This window comes from Gymnoscopelus braueri, assembly GCF_963280865.1.
Source record: "Gymnoscopelus braueri genome assembly, chromosome: 10".
NCBI classification, from domain to species: Eukaryota; Metazoa; Chordata; class Actinopteri; order Myctophiformes; family Myctophidae; genus Gymnoscopelus; species Gymnoscopelus braueri.
In genome coordinates, this window is record NC_137611.1 from 36835213 (window position 1) to 36854014 (window position 18802).

At 41.0% G+C, this 18802-nt stretch overlaps 1 protein-coding gene across 1 annotated transcript; it reads right to left on the reverse strand.

Annotated features, from left to right (window-relative positions):
* Nucleotides 1–1372: 1372 nt before the first annotated feature.
* Nucleotides 1373–15941, reverse strand: nadkb (NAD kinase b). The gene is made up of 12 exons (XM_080441175.1): nucleotides 15784–15941; nucleotides 13596–13886; nucleotides 13356–13439; nucleotides 12291–12420; nucleotides 11822–11930; nucleotides 11331–11416; nucleotides 10617–10719; nucleotides 9826–10010; nucleotides 7159–7258; nucleotides 6449–6606; nucleotides 3182–3264; nucleotides 1373–2625 (listed from the first exon to the last, which is right to left on the reverse strand). Exons 2-12 carry the CDS (start codon nucleotides 13883–13885, stop codon nucleotides 2466–2468), a joined length of 1488 nt encoding a protein of 495 aa, XP_080297301.1. The 5' UTR covers nucleotide 13886; nucleotides 15784–15941; the 3' UTR covers nucleotides 1373–2465.
* Nucleotides 15942–18802: the final 2861 nt, after the last annotated feature.

An 18802-nucleotide genomic window follows, 5' to 3' on the forward strand; every position in this document is an offset into this window, starting at 1 on the left:
AGTTACAAAATCGAAAAATCCAAAATAGGACCGTCATTTTTAGCTTGCGGCCCCTTGGACTTTTGGTATTTTGCTGAGTGGCCCCTGAGCCATCTTAAGTTGAGTAGCCCTGCTCTAGAGTCATTGTGCATAAAGTGAAATATTTCAAACTTTTTTTTGTTTTAATTTAGATGATTACGGCACACAGCTCATGAAATCTGAAATCCAGTATCTCAAAATATTATTTAGAATATTACATAAGACACGTTGAGAGCTTGTAGATTTGCTATTTTCAAAAGATTTGTATACATACTGAAATTGTGAAGTATATTTTGATGCCAATACTTTTGTACTTTTACACAAGTAAATTTTGAATACCAGACTTTTACTTATAACAGAGTATGTCTACATCGCAGTATTGATACTTTCACTTCAGTAAAAATATGAGTACATTTTCCACCACTGCTTTTATGCTACTGTTAGTTAAATGCTTTGTTTGTTTGTTGTTTCTTTTGTTGTTTTTTGTTGTTTCTTTTGCATTTGTGTTGCTAAAACACCTTTTTAGCCTATGTAACATTTTTAATGTCTTAAGAGGGGGATTAGCATGTGCTTGGAACTATTAAAACAGGGTTTTACTTCATTTTACAGTCTATGGGTTACTTTTTACTTGGTCAAAGCTAGACCCCTGGTGGTCAACTATGAAAAAACACCATGCATTCCCCCCTCTTCTATGACTTTACAGGACAAGACCGACTAGACAGGACAGGACCAACTTGGGCCTATTACACGAAAGGAGAATTAAATAAGCCTGGGCTTAAGTCAAATCCTGGTTTGACAAAGTCGGGTCCGTACAGCCTGGTTTATTCCGTTCCATGAACGCCAAGCCAGGCTGAAAAGGAGCGACTTTGTCCATAGAGTTAAAAAATAAGGACCTTGTCAAGCCAGGCTGTGTCGAGCCAGAAAAATGTCGGGGGAAACAAGTTAACAACAACACTACACACACTGACTACAAAACTGAAAAACGTTAATAAAAACAATATGCAAGTATAATCAATCAATCAATTCTTCAGCGGTGGTCTCTTCATGTTGTAGTTTAGTAATGAATGGCTCAAGCTGCTCTCAGAGACCCTTTTATGCCAGGTGAGTACAGGTGACGGCTAGACCACCACCCCTGGCACTCCTGGTACCCCATGAAGACAAAGGCATACATTTGCATCACTATATAGGCGAGGGTCGCTCTGCTGAATGGATACGGTGGTGATTAGCTGCCTGCCCTAAATTAAGCCAGGATAGGTGTTAAATCCAGGCTTAACCCCTAATTCTGCTTTCGTGAAATAGGCCCCAACTTGGCAGGGTCCTCTACTGGTCAAACTCATTGGCACATTCTCTACTGGTGTTTTGATTGACTTTATTTCAAGGCCATAATCATCCAAACAAGGTACAGTGCATGGCAAACCATATGACAGCAGTAATACAATAACAATGACAAAGAGAAGACCCATGGACAAGTTACTTTCCATCCTCATTTCAGGTCTTGGACATGCAATTAAATTCAATGGAATATGGTCCAAAATTCTCTCTGAAATGTTCAATTTTTAACTGCACCCTAGCAGTTATGTTTGTCACTGTGAGCACAGAATGGTCTGGATCCCATACAGTACCCCTTGGTTGATTAACAAAGACAAATAAATACATTTGTATTAGATTTTCATGAATACAATATATAAATATAATATAATATAAATATCACATTAAATAAATCTGTTATCTGGGATCCTTGGACTATTATGTACAAATGTACTTTCTGATAAGGTTGAGGTTACACTAGAAACAGTCCTTCAGAATTAGTTTTCCCCCATTTAATTGCTGTAATGCTATCCTTAATAATACAATGTGTGTGCCAGCTACACCAAGAGTCTAAACAAACAAATACTAGAAGTCAGGAAAAACAAGCCATTCATTAACTATTGCCTATATTCAAGAAATGCTTTTGAATGTTCCTGTTAATGAATGATCATTTGATCATAATTAAGTAGAAGTTTTTTTTAACTAGTAACACTTCATGTGTTTTATTGCCTACAACCTAAACAATACTCTGTATTGGACAAAATGTGAAATGCCTAGAATGCAATGCGTGTGTATATAGTATGAGCTACCCTAGCATCTGATTGTAAATGATAATCAGCATGCCTCAGACAGTATGCATCATATTTTTGCTAATAATACTGTTGTGGATATAGAAGTGCCTTTTTCAGTACATAACCTTAAGGTCACCCTGTAACAGCCGATGTGTCCAACAACAGTCTTGTGACCTATCCGTCTCTTGAGATTGTGTTACGAATGCAGCAGGGTGATAGTGTTGTCGGATAGACTGTCCCATTGCAGTCACAGTTTCTGTCCTATTGGCATATCCTCGAGCAACGTGTGGCCCCATATTAAGGTGTGTTGGATATGTATGTGCGGTGCGCGCATGTGTTCAGTGATGTTCAGTTCTCTGTGTCCGAGGAGTCGGAGAGGTCTGTCAGGCGGGCCTGTCTTTTGCGGACGTTCCAGTGCAGACACTGGGCCAGGCTCTCGAACCAGTCGTACACCAGGTCATGACAACAGATGGATGGGACCGGGTAGCAGGAGGTGGTGATCTTTATGCTGCCGTGAATACAGAGAAACAATGTCATTGGATAAGATGAGCCTCAGGCGGGAACAATTAAAGAATGTAGTACGGTGTAGAAATCACATAACTTAAAGATTTATTCATTGATTTTTAAATGCTAATGTTATTTGTTATTGTCTTTGCGTTATATTTCCTGTAATTGTTTATGAAAATTAATGAAAATGTCCACAAAAAAAACACATGTAAAAGTATGTGCTCATCGCATGAGCAAAGGAGAATATTAACCCATTAAGACCTGAGGCCGATTCTACAAATGCCTTCCTAATCAGAAGTTCTCACAATCAAAAATAGCAGATGTGAGCTTGTATATCTGCTATTTTTTAATAGCCAACGCTAAAATCTAAAATGATAAACAGATGCTTTCCTGGTTTTAATGGGTTAAGTGAGAAAAGGAAGTGATTGAGGTGACAGAGAAAACACAAGCCATAAATAAATACTGCAAGTTTTCAAACCACATGACAAACAACAACACAGAGAAAGGGAGAGAGAGAGAGCAAGAGCGAGAATCTTTTTTTGGAATAAAACATCTACCAGTCTCCATGTTGGATCTCCTGTCTCTTCCTTCCGTCAAACGACACCCAGGCAGTGTTTCTGGCATCAGGGGACAGAGTGATCTGTCAGGAGAAACAGCAACGGCAGGGTAGAAAGAGCCATGGAGGTTATGGAAAAGCTACTATACATGTATTGCACTGAGAAGTAACGTTTGAGGTGACAGATACCCTGCGCCAGTTTCTTGAGGCAGGATGATCTTTCACATAATTAAGTGATATTGGATTTTTTAAAAATGTTTTACATTGCAATATTTTAACTTTTTTGCATTATGTGTCACAAATTAATATAATAAAATAAAAACAGGAGTTGCATAACTTCAGATTATATGCATATTATATGCAGAATAGCTAATTTTGCCATGTTTTTTGGACAAACATATTATCCTTTTATTCTTGATGTTAAATAATTAATTGAGGTTCCATTGTTAGGCCTATTTGCACTTAATGTAGCCTAAACAATTTGCTTTTTTGACAACTTATACTTTATGTAGCCAAGGCTTAATCCTAGTAAAAAGGGTGCATAGATAGACTACTTTGCGTTCTCATTGTGCCTCATTGCCCATCTGCATTGCACAATAAATTAAGCGATTTGTTTTAAAACTGTGTTATTGGTAGAATCAGAATCAGTTTTATTGTCACATCACAGGTTTACAAGGTAAAAAAGTGGGTGAAATTCTTTTTTGTACATCGTTGGTGCCATTCAAAAAGCAAAATAGTCCTGAAAGTGCTCGGGGAACAAGTGCATATTTGTGCACAGTTTCCCAACATGCGTACCTAGATTCGCCACTGAGTGGTGGCATGTAATTATAAGTGGGCTAATAAGGATGCTCAGGTGGGCAAACATCAGCAGAACTGGTACCAGCCCAATTCAAGCACTGTCTGAAACAACTTTATTTATTGTCTGTGTGTGTGTGTGTGTGTGTGTGTGTGTGTGTGTGTGTGTGTGTGTGTGTGTGTGTGTGTGTGTGTGTGTGTGTGTGTGTGTGTGTGTGTGTGTGTGTGTGTGTGTGTGTGTGTGTGTGTGTGTGTGTGTGTGTGTGTGTGTGAATACATACATACATAGTATACTACTGTATATATTTTTTAAACTGTAGTTTCCATGCTCTATGGGATTAGATGTATGTTGGTGAGCACAACAGATGTTGCAGTCCTCCGACTACCTCATTGGCAATTCATTGCTTGTTTGAAAATGCATGAAAAGGCAAAATGGTTATTGTTGTCATAATACCAGGTTTAGCAGTTCAATTTCATCCATAAATAAGCACTTGAGACACACATGAGTGTTTTACAAGTGCGCCATTTGTACACTCTCAGGGGTTACAGGGGTCCTTTTGAGAACCACTGCACTAGGGATCATGTGGTTAAAGGAGCAGTTCACCCATTTTCAACCTCACTAAAGCTCATTATAAGATGGTTTGTCTGTGATCCACTCATATAGCCCTGACGAAGGTCCCAGGACTAAAACGTTTGCTAATTTTATGCACCCCTCACTATGAGCACAGAGCACTTTATGAGCATATCAAAATAAAATAAATACTATTTTCTTAAAGGTATCATGACATTCATTTATTCACTTTATTTGGGGTTTTATGACCTCAATTACACCCAAAAAACCTGAACTTAGAACATTCAGTGGATTTTCTGTGGTCTGGGGTTTTCTGAATAATTAGGCTGAAAAGTAATCTGAGCTTGGTCCTTCGACAGTGAGGTCACAGTCGATTAATCCCGCCCACTCTCCTCCTCGCCCCTCCCCTCCCCTATCCTTTCCTTTGGGGGGGGGCGGAGCAGAGGCGATGATTGACAGGCAAAATCCCTCACCAGCGACACCCGCAGGCAAAGATTTCTTTTTTCATTGCAGTTGAAAAGGCTTTAGAAATGTGAGAAAAAACACCTGCCATGGATCACTGGAATGGAATTGTCACTTAAAACTTTTTGTACACTTTTGAAGGACCAGGACAAAGACTTTGAATGTGGTGTAAAAGTGAATGTCATTAAACCTTTAAGTCTCTGTCTAAGGAGTCTTCCTTAATAGTTTATGCAGCGAGCGAGTCTTCTGACAGTTTTCCATTAGATGGCACCATGTCCGTCTACTCACTCTGGGTCTCATTAGTGGGCTGTGGACAGTTCAGAAACCTGCCTACCATTGACATAATCGATGGGGAATCCAAGCCACTAGAAATTGCAGGCTTTCTATTCCTGGAAAGTTAGCATGCTGTAATAGCAGCCATTGTTCTGGCATTAATTAACAAGACCAGGAGACCTGGTTCTGCCAGACCCAAAATGAAGTCCTAGTATGTAACACACCTACAAACCACTTTATAACTGAAGTTCATGATGTCATGAATAGTTCGTGACGAAAGGGGACGTCACAAACTTTTTTTTGGCTGGGGCCGGAGGACAAATGGCCCCTGCCCATGTATGGACGAAACAGGTACAAAGCCTCATGTAAGCCCGACCCCTTGGGTCTGGCAAAAAGAAATTGAAACTAGAAAATGTGCTCCTCGGAGCACAAGTCTCCGCCAGCAGACCCGTGCTATTTTAATCAAATGAAATCACTTACCCTATTTTTAACCATAGTTCTCTAGGAATGTTCTAATTCTTACTTAAAATAGAACATGTTACTATATCATCATTGTGTGATCTCAGCCTCTCCTGTCTAAGCTATTTATATATTTATATTACATATTGTGATGTCACATGAAACTGACCAATGTTAGGTGTTCTCAGAGGGACACACACACGCACGGACGGGTGATTTGTACTGGAAGGTACTGTTCCAATCAAGACTGATTGATCCTGTCTTACCGCACTTCAAAAACATAAATGGCTTTTTGAAGTGACACACCTATTTATAGGATTTTATTTCGTCATGCGTCCCTCTAGCCAATCAAAAGCATTGGTGTCAACATTATTGTCACGTGTCACGTGGAGCTTGACCAATGTTAGCTTGGCTAGGGGGGGGGGGGACACACACAGCGGGACGAAGCGAAAACATGCTCTCCGCCTCCGGCGGAGACAACGAAAACATACTCTGCGCCTCCGGCGGAGACAATGACCAAACCAGCCTACCAGTACCAATGATGTCACTGGTAGGCAGGTTTCTGAACGGTCCACAGCTCTCCTCTTAGACAGAGACCGAGTAGACAAAAATGGAACCATATTATAATGAGCATTAGTGAGGACCAATTATATGAAGTTGGAAATGGGTGAAGTGTCCTTTAATAAAGTTGATTTAATCAAGTCTCACCATGAGTTCAACCCCAGCAGGGACCACTATGGGTCTGAAGGAGAGGGAGTGGGGGCATATGGGAGTGACCATGATGGCTGGTACATTGGGGTGGATCATGGAGGCGCCCGCTGCAGCCGCATACGCTGTGCTACCTGTAGGTGTGGACACGATCACACCTGGGGAGGAGAGAGGAATGCAATTATTAAGTAGAAAATCAACATGCAGTACAGTGTAACAGTTAGTCGGACTAATCCAGTCCATCGATTAAAAAAAATAATACATTTTATATTGATAGAATAATCCATTTTCAAAAATACCGAAAATAGTCGATCCACAAGCCACCGTTCTGTCCAACACTGTCTACTGTTGCAGTAGAAAATAGTGCTTAAGTGGTTAATCAAACTAATCAATTTAGTAGATTATAAAGAATACATTTTTCCATAAAGAAAGCACTTCTTGATTATTATTTGATTAATCAATAGTTGCAGCACTACTTACATCACCACTTCCTTTGTGACCTAATCTCTGTGAATGTTTTTGACTTCATTCCCCATCACGTCTTTTCTATATTATGTTTGCTAGCTCTGTGCCATTAGCGTTTTTATGGTTATGACTTGAGACTCTTTGCTTGCTCTGTCTGTACATTGTTCCCAGATGTCTCTGTCTGCTAAACGGCAGGCATGCACTTCTCTAGAACAGGCTCTCAAAATAGATTTCATTGCCCTCACCATCTCCCTGCACTGAGGTAATGAGACGTCCATCCAGGTACAGGTCAACGTTGGACAAATAGGACGAAGGACCTCGGTCCACCACCACTTCATTCAACACCTGCACACACACAAACACACTATGATAGATCACAAGTTTCCAACTGGGGGGCATTGAACATTGTAACAAATGAATAATAGTTACATTTCTGTTTGACTTTTAGGCTTTGTAAACAAAAATTGCACTGGGCAGATATGACAATTAATAATGTCATACTTGAAATAGCCGATCTACAAGCTCATTGTGAGCTTGTAGATTAGCTATTTCCACAATGTTTTTTAAATGTTTTAAAATGTATGAAAATCTTTCAACATGGAAACAATGACGATTCAGCAAAATAATGGCCATCATGTCAAATAATTGCAATCAGGCGATTGTGACAGGCCTAGCTGGAATAACCGTTCTGTATCAAGTTCAATTCCCGCTCAGCATCAATAAAACAGAGCAGGATCTGCAGTGTAGGAAATGCTCCCCCTCTGGACGGATTTTTACACTGATGCTAGGCTGTGGTAGTAGAACATTCAGCAGAGTGGAACTGAAAACATTCACACTTCACTCAGTCTTTTGTTTTACAGTGAGGTGAAAACACTGAAACACAGATGAGCAGAAAGTGAAAAAAAGAGAGAACAGTCAACCCAACTTACTAAATCATTAAAGGAGCTCATTTGTGTTTCCACATCACTAATTGTTGAACAAACGTCAATAAACTAAATGCACCCGGCAACTCTGAGCAGGAAACGTGGTGGTCTGCCGTCTGCTCTCCAGTGAGGTGTGTATGAACATGCCTGTTTACATGGTGTAAACATTGGGTTCCTGTCATTAGACAATGTCATATCAGGTCAAGCCAAGGCCGTGACAATATCACTGTATTTGATCTAAGAAATACACCTTCAGCAATAAGAAAGAAAATAAAAAACATATTGAGAATGATTCAACCCTACACAGCCGGTGTGTGTGATGATCACAGTGCTGTGGCATGTTATTTTGGAGGAGTTCGTCTTAAAAGCGTCAGAGCTCATTAGTGCGCCCTGGCTGGCGTCAACAGCAGTGACACCCCAGTCTCCATGGCGACAGGGTCAACAGAAACCCCGCAACATCATCCAGCGGCTTTATTATGACTGTTGCCACGGCAACGGGGATGACGCTGCCTTTACTCCTGTGCAAATTTTGGCCCTCTGTCACGCACACACACACGCACACACTCACACACAAATGCACATAAGATGGACAGGTTGGAAACAAGAGGAAATGCTTGCATGAATGGTCAGAGGAAACGCACTAAGAGAGCTTGCTTACATTAACATTACAGCTTTCCCACTGCGACACAGCACTCCTTAACATCATTTTTGCTTTTCGTGTTCAGAAACACAAAAAAGCACAAAAAAACCTAACCTTTGCAAAGGAGTATGAATGACTACTATGTTAGTACAACCAGCAGTATTCAATCTATAAATTGTAGGAATTTCAGTGGGTCAGTGACCCTGTCCTTTGTATATCTCGAGAACCGTCCAACCACTCGCCTTTCACATCTGGCGTATGTATTGCTGAGGCCCCAAGGGAGTGCAGCGTGTGTCCTGTGTGAAGTCGGTCGGATCAGTGGTTCTCCAGAACCAGCGTGTGCCACAATCACATGCAAAGTTAATGCAAAGAAAAGTGGCGGGCATCGCCCGCGGTTGATGCTTGTGACACAACGTGAATGATGGGTGTTTCCCAAATACTGCACTAAGTACTCTGACAACAGGTACTGAGGTCAAAGTACATAGTACCTGGCCCCCTGGAGGAGTGGGGATCAAAATAAACAATAAACATCAGGATTAGAGCGCGGCCGATATATCAATCATTATTTGATTTTTTTGATGACATCTGTACCCGCAGTTATGCAGCTGATGTGTCCCAATTTATTACCACTTTCAAACTTTCCATCAGTATATTTTGGGTAAGGGGGCACGGCGCAGTCAGTAGCGCTGTCGCCTCACAGCTAGAAGGTCCTGGGTTCGATTGGCGAAAGGGCCTTTCTGTGTGGAGTTTGCATGTTCTCCCCGTGTCCCCTAGGGTAGGTACCCCCACATAAAACATGCAGTAATCCTGGTCTCTATACTGCCTCCCCCTGATCAGCCGGGGCGCCTGATGGAGGGGAAAGGAACTGGTTGGAATAACGTGTTCCTTCCACGTGCTACGTCCTACCGAGGAAACTCCCGCCTGTCAGGTGATAAGAAACGGCCTGCTCACTCCTCATGCGTTGAAGGAAGCATGAGCTCAGTTCGGGGCTCTCCCCAGGCTGGCAGAGGGAGAGTAGCGCCCCGGATTACAAGCTTAGGCATTGGCACTGGGTGAAAAATTGGTTACAAAATCGTGGGATAAAACATTTAAATAAAAAAAAAATATATATATATTGGGTATGACTTTCTACAAAAGCAGATCTACAAGCTCACAATGCGTTACAACTCGATGCACTGAGACTGAGAGCTTGTAGATGGGCTACTTTTTAATTATTTTGTTAATCTTTGAATAGGGCTTAAATGTTTAGAATAATTCTAGTTAAATGTAACCGATGGATTCTAGGACTCTCCAAAAAATCTGCATCGGACTCAAAATTGGTCGGGCTCTAACCAGTATGTGACTCCTACCTGTAGCTGTAAGGTGACCCTGCCAGCCTCACTGTTCATGTGCCCCTCAGGCAGCAGCACACCATTGTGCTCCTGTTGCTCTTGCTGCTGGCTCTCCTGACTGCATTCCTGCTGACCTGTTCTCTGAAGCATGTCTTTCACCACCTTGACCTTTAGACGGCTACGCAACGTGATGGCTGCATTGCCTAAAAAAAATACACACGCACATACAGGCGAGCATAAGCACAATGTGCAATATCATGGTCATAAACAAAGTACCAAGGTTGCAACAGTTAAGCGAACTAATCTGATTTAATAGATTATAAAACATAACGCTTTTCCCCGAAAAAAACTGAAAATCGCAGATCTATAAGCTCACATTGCGACGTGTTGGGAGCTTGTAGATCTGCGATTGTTGCTATTTTATGCGACACTTCTATGATAAAATAGGGCATAATTGGTTAATCAGACGATTATGAAAAATAATTTTTTCGTGTCGGTTTATTGATATTACAAATAAAATAAATTGTAAAAAAGATTCTTCTCGATTGTTCGATTAATCAAAAAGTAATCGATAGAATAATCGCTAAGAAGATAATCGAAGTGGCAGCTCTACAAAGTATGCATATACCCTTTCGTTTCATCTTGAGGGAGCTATGCAATGGACTGGCAACATTAGCTAAACTCATGGCAACGCAAGGGCCCCCAAAAGTATGCACACAATAACACATAGTATACACTGTGTAAATCTGTTTATCAGTTTTTTGCAAGATGCGTAAAGAATGGAGGTGAAGCCTGTAGGAAAGAAATACCTTCAAATACTTTGGCCACTTCGATCTTGTATGACTCAAACTTGAAGGGTGTCAGGAAACCCAAAGACCCAAGGTGGAATGCCATGACAGGTGGAACACTGCCCTGGAAAACAAAGAACACAATATTTAGACAAAAAAAAAATTACACAGTCTAAACTGCGTTTTGTATCCTGTTAATGTTCAATAAAGCCTTGTTAAATGATTTGTAAAAATGTAAAAAATAACTACTGGATACAATAACTTCCACACATATACATGCAAGGTGATGCAAGGAGGCGAAAGAGGCACACCACCTACAGTACGTGACGGAATAGCTAACAACATTGTTGAGCTCAAGACCCTGATGCTAGACAGGAGGGAGTGAGGACAGCGATTCAGAAGTCGGGAGATTCAAGAGAATCTCAACAGAAGTTTACGCTTTTATTACCCGGTCTTTTTTTTTACCACTTTAACCCTGGCATTCCTATTTTGGAACAACAAAAAATGCAACAAAAAAGATGCCCTAGAGATCTGAGATCGACCGAAGAGCTTAGATGGAGAAAGATAATCCAGGAAAAAAGGCTCCATTACTTTTGTACTTTTTTAAAGCGAAAACTGAGGTGATACGGCCTTGTGCAATACCTTCACGGACCACCAGTGGTCCACGGACCACCTGTTGAAAATGCGTGCTCTAGGGTTATGGGATAGGATAGGACATTTGTAAACAAACCTAACCTGGAAGAGAGAGGAGGCGTATAGCAGAGTTCCATCCCCTCCCAGACAGATGATGAGGTCTATACAGTCTGAGATGTCATCATAGCCTAGGGTTGAATAAAAACAAGAATCAACACCAAACACAACTGCAAAGAGATTAAATATAATTCCAGGAGCAACTGATCACTGAAATGTCTGCAATATTTTTTATACTATATTCATAGCTGTTCTTGTATTTTTATATTTTTAAAATGGCCATTGGCCAATATGAAAAAGTGTAATAAAACAACTTATAATGAATAAGTCCCTATTCGCCACAGAATAGGGATGCTAGCGTCCATGTGGTTGCCTCCTAAATAATGATTAGATGACGTGAACCATTAAAGTCTATCAACTTTATTCACATTGAAGATATTACACTATGAGACGGAAGAGTTCAGACTAGCCTCTCTGACACAGAGAGTAACTGCTTCGATTATGTGAAGTAAAAATAGGACACGCGATTGCCTTACCCTCTCTAAAAGTGCAGAGTTGATTGCGAATGGAACCAAAGGACTCATCATTTGAAAGTGATGCATCATCTGCCACCCTTCTTTCTACATACACCATCATTTGCTTCTCCTAGGGGTGAAACCCAAATCTTATCAACAAAATAGAAATCAGATCTTTCACTATTAATGTGCCACCCGAGTGCACATGGTGGCTTTCTAAGTAGTTTAAAAACAGACTGCATGGGTTATTTCACAATTATTTTCCATGACATACAGTATCACATAGATAGACATTCTAATTCATCTGGACTGGTCCAGTGTTTCATAGTTGAAATCAATTGCAACTCAACAAATTCATAATCCAAATTCATAATAGTCAACAATCTGATTTAAGCCAGAGCCCAAAAGCTGCCTTAGGTCAGTTACCAAACTGCTGATGCACAAAACAACCTCCCGTACACATTATTACATTTTGAACAGCGTCACTTACCTCCACTAGAAACCTGCAAAGCTCTTTGAAGGGTTCCACCAGGCTCTCATCTCTGACCTTTCTAATGACCAACACATTGGCTGGTGGCTTGTTCCAGGTGAGTCTCTGGCTGGCTGGGTCTTGGATGTGCCTGGGAAACACAGAGACATGCAGATTCAAGGTTTTATTTGTCGCACTCTCGCGCACACACACTCGCTCGCACACACACACACACACACACACACACACACACACACACACACACACACACACACACACACACACACACACACACACACACACACACACACACACACACACACACACACACACACACACACACACACACACACACACACACACACACACACACACACACACACACACACACACACACACACACACACACACACACACACACGACGCTTCCCAATAGGCACTACAGTGGCTAATACTTGACAGAAGAACAATTTAAGAATATTAAATATTCACACTGTTTTTCCCCACAACTTGTAAGGTAGCAAATTCTGTCAAATGTGTACAAACTACAAAGAATGCAGAGACAACTGTAGGGAATCCGAATTCTCCATAATTCTAAACTGGTTTAACAGTCACGTCTTAACCATTATGAAACATGCAGACGAGGTTTGCATGAATGCGGTACAAAATCCAAATATTCTTGGATCTGATCCCAATCCCAACTCCTCTCAGTATCTCTGTCTCACTCTCTCTTTTACCGCTTGTCTCCCTCTTCCTTTGTTGTGTTACGGATAGCAGGCATTTTGTAGATATCTTCAGCTGTGTGTTAAGATCCAGCCCAAGGCTACCTTGATGTACCATGAGACAAAATGACAGTCGGAGCCTCTGTCCCCTCATGCACACCACTCCATTTCAGTTACTGACCAATCACAGTTCCTCCCTAGCGAGTAATCTCGCAATCTTATCATCGGGTCAACGTTGCATAAGCCACTGTGTCAATGTGCCACTAAAACGATACAGACAAAATGTAACATACTCCCCTCTTGTGTCTCCTATTGACTTTGTAAACCCTCTCAATTAAGGTGCATTCCCCATCTACATGCTTACATGACTGAAGTTGGGTTAGGAAGAATACAGGCTTTAGGTCCAAAGTGAGTGGCGGGATATGGTCCATGTAGAAAGTGGGCTCTCCTGTGAAGGGATGAAAAGACAAAAGGCAGACAAGTCAACATACAGTATAGTCAGTCACTCAAGTCACCTCTTCATGTCTAGGGCAGCATGCTGAGGGTCTGTGGCGGGTGGTGGAGGTGAGACCGGCTGCGCTACCTGCTCCCACTCAACACCAACCTTTTAGGAGAGCTCTCTGCCCTCTCGGTGGGCGAGCCAGAAGGTTCTGAGTGCTCACGTTGACCTGGCAACCATGGTGTCTCCGTCTCCCGGAGCAGCTGTTCGTGATCATCCCCTCCTCGCTGCTGTGATCGTTTTCCCTCTCGCCGTCTCCTTGGTGACTTGGACGCTCGCTGATCCCGGTGCTTGGCTGCCTCTGACACCTGCCCTGCGTGGCCGGAGGGCTGCGGCATGCCGCTCTCCTGGGCGGCCGGAGAGTACGACCCCCGACTGTGATCTGGCTCATCCATTCTACAGGGATGACAATGTATTTGAACAACTAGGTATCAATTTTAGAGCTGGGCGATAAGCCATTCACGATATCTAAGGATCAATCAATGACGTTAATATGTCTTGACACTGCAACATTTTCTCTAAACTACATTAAGAACACAATTCCACAGCTGTACTTCAATGCTTTACGTTAATTTTGTGAAATCAAATGGGAAGGGAAAGCAATATAGATGATAATATTTAGTATTCGATTTTTCATATTGTTCATTAAAACTGAAAAATTGTAGAACCCTATATACGACACAGTCCTAATCAAACATAATTTATCATTTAAATTTGTATTAAACTTTTATTGAGACTCTACGGCTGGTCTTTTCAGCTACAGCCCTACAGTAGCTTCAAAACTAATGCCAGCACTTATGTGCTTCAAGACTATTGGTGATGAGTGAGTCACTCTCCAAAACCCAGATGGTTCTCAGAGACTGGAATATAATTAAATGGTTGACAAACTTATCTCTATTATGAGAGGAAACATACAGGTTCAACCAGTCGAAACCTGAAGTGTGCTGGAAGGAATAAAGCTGGGCATTGTATGCTAAACTTATATCAACATTGACCAACTTAACTAACTTTGTTCCATCTTAATAGTCAGGGGATATTAGCAGAATATTTTCCAATCTTGGAATAAATTCCTTACCAAAAAAAATCTTCGCCAATGTGTTTGTAAAGGTGTCTAGTAACACATCTCACAAAGACTGAAATGCAGTCCCCCTAGGAGAATTTTTGACAGCTCCTTAAAGTTGGGGTACCCACCATAACCTTGGTTAAAAAAAATCAAAAAGAAAATCAAAATGTAATTATGTTTTAAGTAGCATGTGAGGGGTCAAACTAGGGTGTTTTTATGATTCTGAATCCATTGCAAGCATTTGTTTTGCACCAAAACCACTCCTTGGGCTAAAAACGGCCATAGCCATCCTTTTCCAGGTATACTTTTTGTGTAAAAAGCCCATTGAGATTGGGCCGTTTTTAGCCCAAGGAGTGGTTTTGGTGCAAAACAAATGCTTGCAATGGATTCAGAATCATAAAAACACCCTAGTTTGACACCTCACATGCTACTTAAAACAGAATTAATTTTTTTCTTTCTTTTTTTTAACCAAGGTTATGGTGGGTACCCCAACTTTAAGGAGCTGTCAAAAATTCTCCTAGGGGGACTGCATTTCAGTCTTTGTGAGATGTGTTACTAGACACCTTTACAAACACATTGGTGAAGAATATTTTTGGTAAGGAATTTATTCCAAGATTTTTTTAATATCCCCTGACTATAACCGATGCTCTCGGATATAATATTTGATAACTGGACATAACTGGCCAGCAATAAATATTCGGAATATTCGTCGACATTAAAAGGAAAGCAATTCAACAGCAACCATACATAGCCTATCATCCCCTTTACTTTTAGCACTAAAGGTAAATAGGGCTATTTTAGTAGTGTTTATTAGCTTGTAGATCGGCTATTTTCAAATAGCCTATGTATAAAATAGGGCTGAAGTGGTTAAAGCATGTTTTATAATATAATATTTTTTATCTGCAAAGTAACAAGTAACTTAAGTTTTCAAATAATTGTAGTGGCATAAAAGTACAATATTTGCCTCTGAGATGTAGTGGGGTAGAAGTAAAAGTATTGAAAATCGGGAATACTCCAGTAAAGTAAAAAATACCTCATAATTTGACTTAAGTACAGACAGTACTTGAGTAAATATACTTAGTTACTTTACACCGCTGGACTTCAGACGACATATAAACATAGGGGAAATGTAGAAATTCAGAGAGAACCTTGACAAGGTCCATGATTATCATCGTTTATCGTGTACATACAGACAGTCGCTACCGTTATCTATTCTAAAACAAGCCTTACGTTGTCACAAAGCAGGCTCGTGTAGGTCATCTAGGCTGGGTTAAAGGCTGTCTGTTCTTACGATACTCAACAAATATCACACAACATGGATTACACACGAGAAACAAATGATTGTTGTTGTCAAAGTCACTATAGCTCATCATGTACACACAGCCTGTCAGCTTACCGGACCGGAAACGGGCGGATTATGTTTCCGGATAGAAGTTCATGGCCATCAATAACACGCAGCTTTGCGCAGGAGTCTGCACTAGTATGCGCTTGGACAGTGGTTCTCAAACCGTTTCATGTCAAGGACCCCCAAATTGACACTTATTAGCCCGCGGACCCCCATTTGAAAAAGATATGCCAGGGACCCCCAAAATAGAAGATTTTTACAGCTCTAGCAGTGATTCTCAACCATTTTAAATGTCAAGGACCCCCAGTTTGACATGCATTTAGGCTACGGACCCCCATTTAATGGCATTTCTATCTCTGGGACCCTAATTTATATTGTAAAATCAATGTTAATTTAACTCTGAGAGTGTACAAATGGAACCAAATTGATCCGTTAGGGTCAATTTGGTTCCATTTGTACACTCTCAGAGTTACAGACCCGCATATGGGTCCATTTGGTTCACTATCCATCATTCAGCTGCGGACCCCCTGGAACTCCCTCAAGGACCCCACTTTGAGAACCAATGCGCTTGGATACAGCCTCACAGGTCGAGTGGTGGCCACAGGGCACCTAAACATTGTGGGCACCTCAATGTTGAACTGGTTTATATTTATTTATGTATTTATTGCGATTGTCGGACCTAAAATAAGATGTACCCTTCAACTTTTTGTTTCTAGCCAAAATTACTGGCTATACACAGGTTTGTAGCAATTGTACAAATATTTGGCCTTAAATGAGATGAATACATGTATTTGACCCCCCTTAAATTTTAAAAATAGAAACAAATTAATTAATTTAAATGTTTTTTTTTAATTTATTTAATATACTATTATTTAAAATACTACTGGTGCCCAGGGGTCTAATGCAGAATTACACAAATCTTTCCATAACTGACTTTTCTGCTCTGTGACTTTTCTATTAGACTGAGATAAATGCCTGCAGAAACTGAATTTGACTTATATTTATTTTAATCTCTGCCTGTCTGCCAATAAAATTTCTTGTTTCTGATCACTGACTTACATTTCCACTGGCATTTTGTAGTTAATTTGAACAGACTACCATGGACTTTTCTATGCTGTTTTAATGTCTAGATTAGAGTAGACAATATTCTATTTGATCTTAAATACAAGACTGGGCTGCTACAGATGATACATGATATATGATATACTGTGTGTGTGTGTGTGTGTGTGTGTGTGTGTGTGTGTGTGTGTGTGTGTGTGTGTGTGTGTGTGTGTGTGTGTGTGTGTGTGTGTGTGTGTGTGTGTGAGTGTGTGTGTGAGTGTGTGAGTGCGTGCGTGCGTGCGTGCGTGCGTGTGTGTGTGTGCGCCCCTTGCTCTTTCTGCTTCCTGTATGAGTAACCACTCTCTCTCACTCACTCACTCACTCACACTCACTCAGGTAACCACATCAGAATCCTGTAGGTACTTTCACAATAAATTCAAGAAAACCTTGCAGTGCATCTCTCTCTCTCTCTCTCTCTCTCTCTCTCTCTCTCTCTCTCTCTCTCTCTCTCTCTCTCTCTCTCTCTCTCTCTTTCTCTTTCTCTCTATCCATTAAATTAAAGTATGGAAAAGGTATGACAGGTGAGCGGATATAAGCAGTGGGTCACTGTTTAAATATATATGGTGCTCACTTAGCTGTAGAATACAACTCTCGTAGACGTATTTATGATTCTGACGTTTTCAATCTACGAGAGTTGTAGGGTTCACGCTCCATGGAGACAGGAACTTTCTGCACTATGCCCCGTAGACACTCCAAACATGTACAAATTGAAAATAAAGGTGCTTAGCCTCAATCTCCTAATGTTAACTGTCTCTACGTGGTAGTAGTTTAATGTAATAATCCATATCTTTCAATAAAGAAGTGTTTTAATGCCGTCTGTGGCCGATTCTGTTGGAAGTTCCCAATGGGCTGTAGTGACGGGTAGTGACGGGGCGCATCCGGTGAAACCCGGAATTACACTAAATGTAAAAAGGAAGTAAACGAGGGTGAAAAAATGGTGTTCGGCCACAGACGGCATTAAAACACTTCTTTATTGAAAGATATGGATTATTACATTAAACTACTATCACGTAGAGACAGTTAACATTTGGGGCTTGAGGGTAAGCACCTTTATTTTCAATTTGTACATGTTTGGAGTGTCTACGGGGCATAGTGCAGAAAGTCCTTGTGTCCATGGGGGGTGAACCCTACAACTCTCGTAGATTGAAAACGTCAGAATCATAAATACGTCTACGAGAGTTTTATTCTACAGCTAGTGCTCACTCACTTTACACAAATGTCAAACAGTAGGTGTGCTCAGATTCAGAGGCATTTGAGCCTACAGTTCAGTGATGTTTTCTCTTCAAATATATATATATTTTTTTGGTTTGGACCCCCCCCACCCATTGCACCCCCCCAACCCTGCGCTGTGATTGGCCACCATTTTACCCCCCTAACCCTGCACCGTGATTGGCCAATCACAGTCTATTCAGGACTGTGATTGGCTAGTGAAACATGACACATGTGCATAGCCCTATAAATAGGACTATGCACTTAAAAAAAACACTTTTATGTTTTTCTTTTAGTTAGGGGTGTACAATGGTTGGTCCACAATATTACTTTTCTTTAAGTGAACTTCCATCACTGTGATGACCACTGTGACCACACCGCCCACTTCACACTGGGTGTGATTTTTATAATTAGAAGTGCTATTGGTCCAGGCATTGAAGATATGCATTTGGTTGATTTGTAGGCCAACATCAGTGTTTTGTACTCTGTTCGGACAGTGTAGAAAACATTCAGGGCATATTTGCCAGCACTAGCCTATATATGGAGATCCCCATAGATAGAGACAATCGGACTGCAAAGTCGTCATAGAGACCT

What these genes read in the sequence shown, in the direction of transcription:
- nadkb (XM_080441175.1), bottom strand. Translation starts at nt 13,885, where the DNA reads ATGGATGAGCCAGATCACAGTCGGGGGTCGTACTCTCCGGCCGCCCAG. An exon ending in TACCTCAGTGCAGGGAGATG is followed by an intron (nt 6,607 to 7,158) that starts GTGAGGGCAATG and finishes TCTCCTCCCCAG; the next exon opens with GTGTGATCGTGTCCACACCT. An exon ending in GAGATCCAACATGGAGACTG is followed by an intron (nt 2,626 to 3,181) that starts GTAGATGTTTTA and finishes TATTCACGGCAG; the next exon opens with CATAAAGATCACCACCTCCT.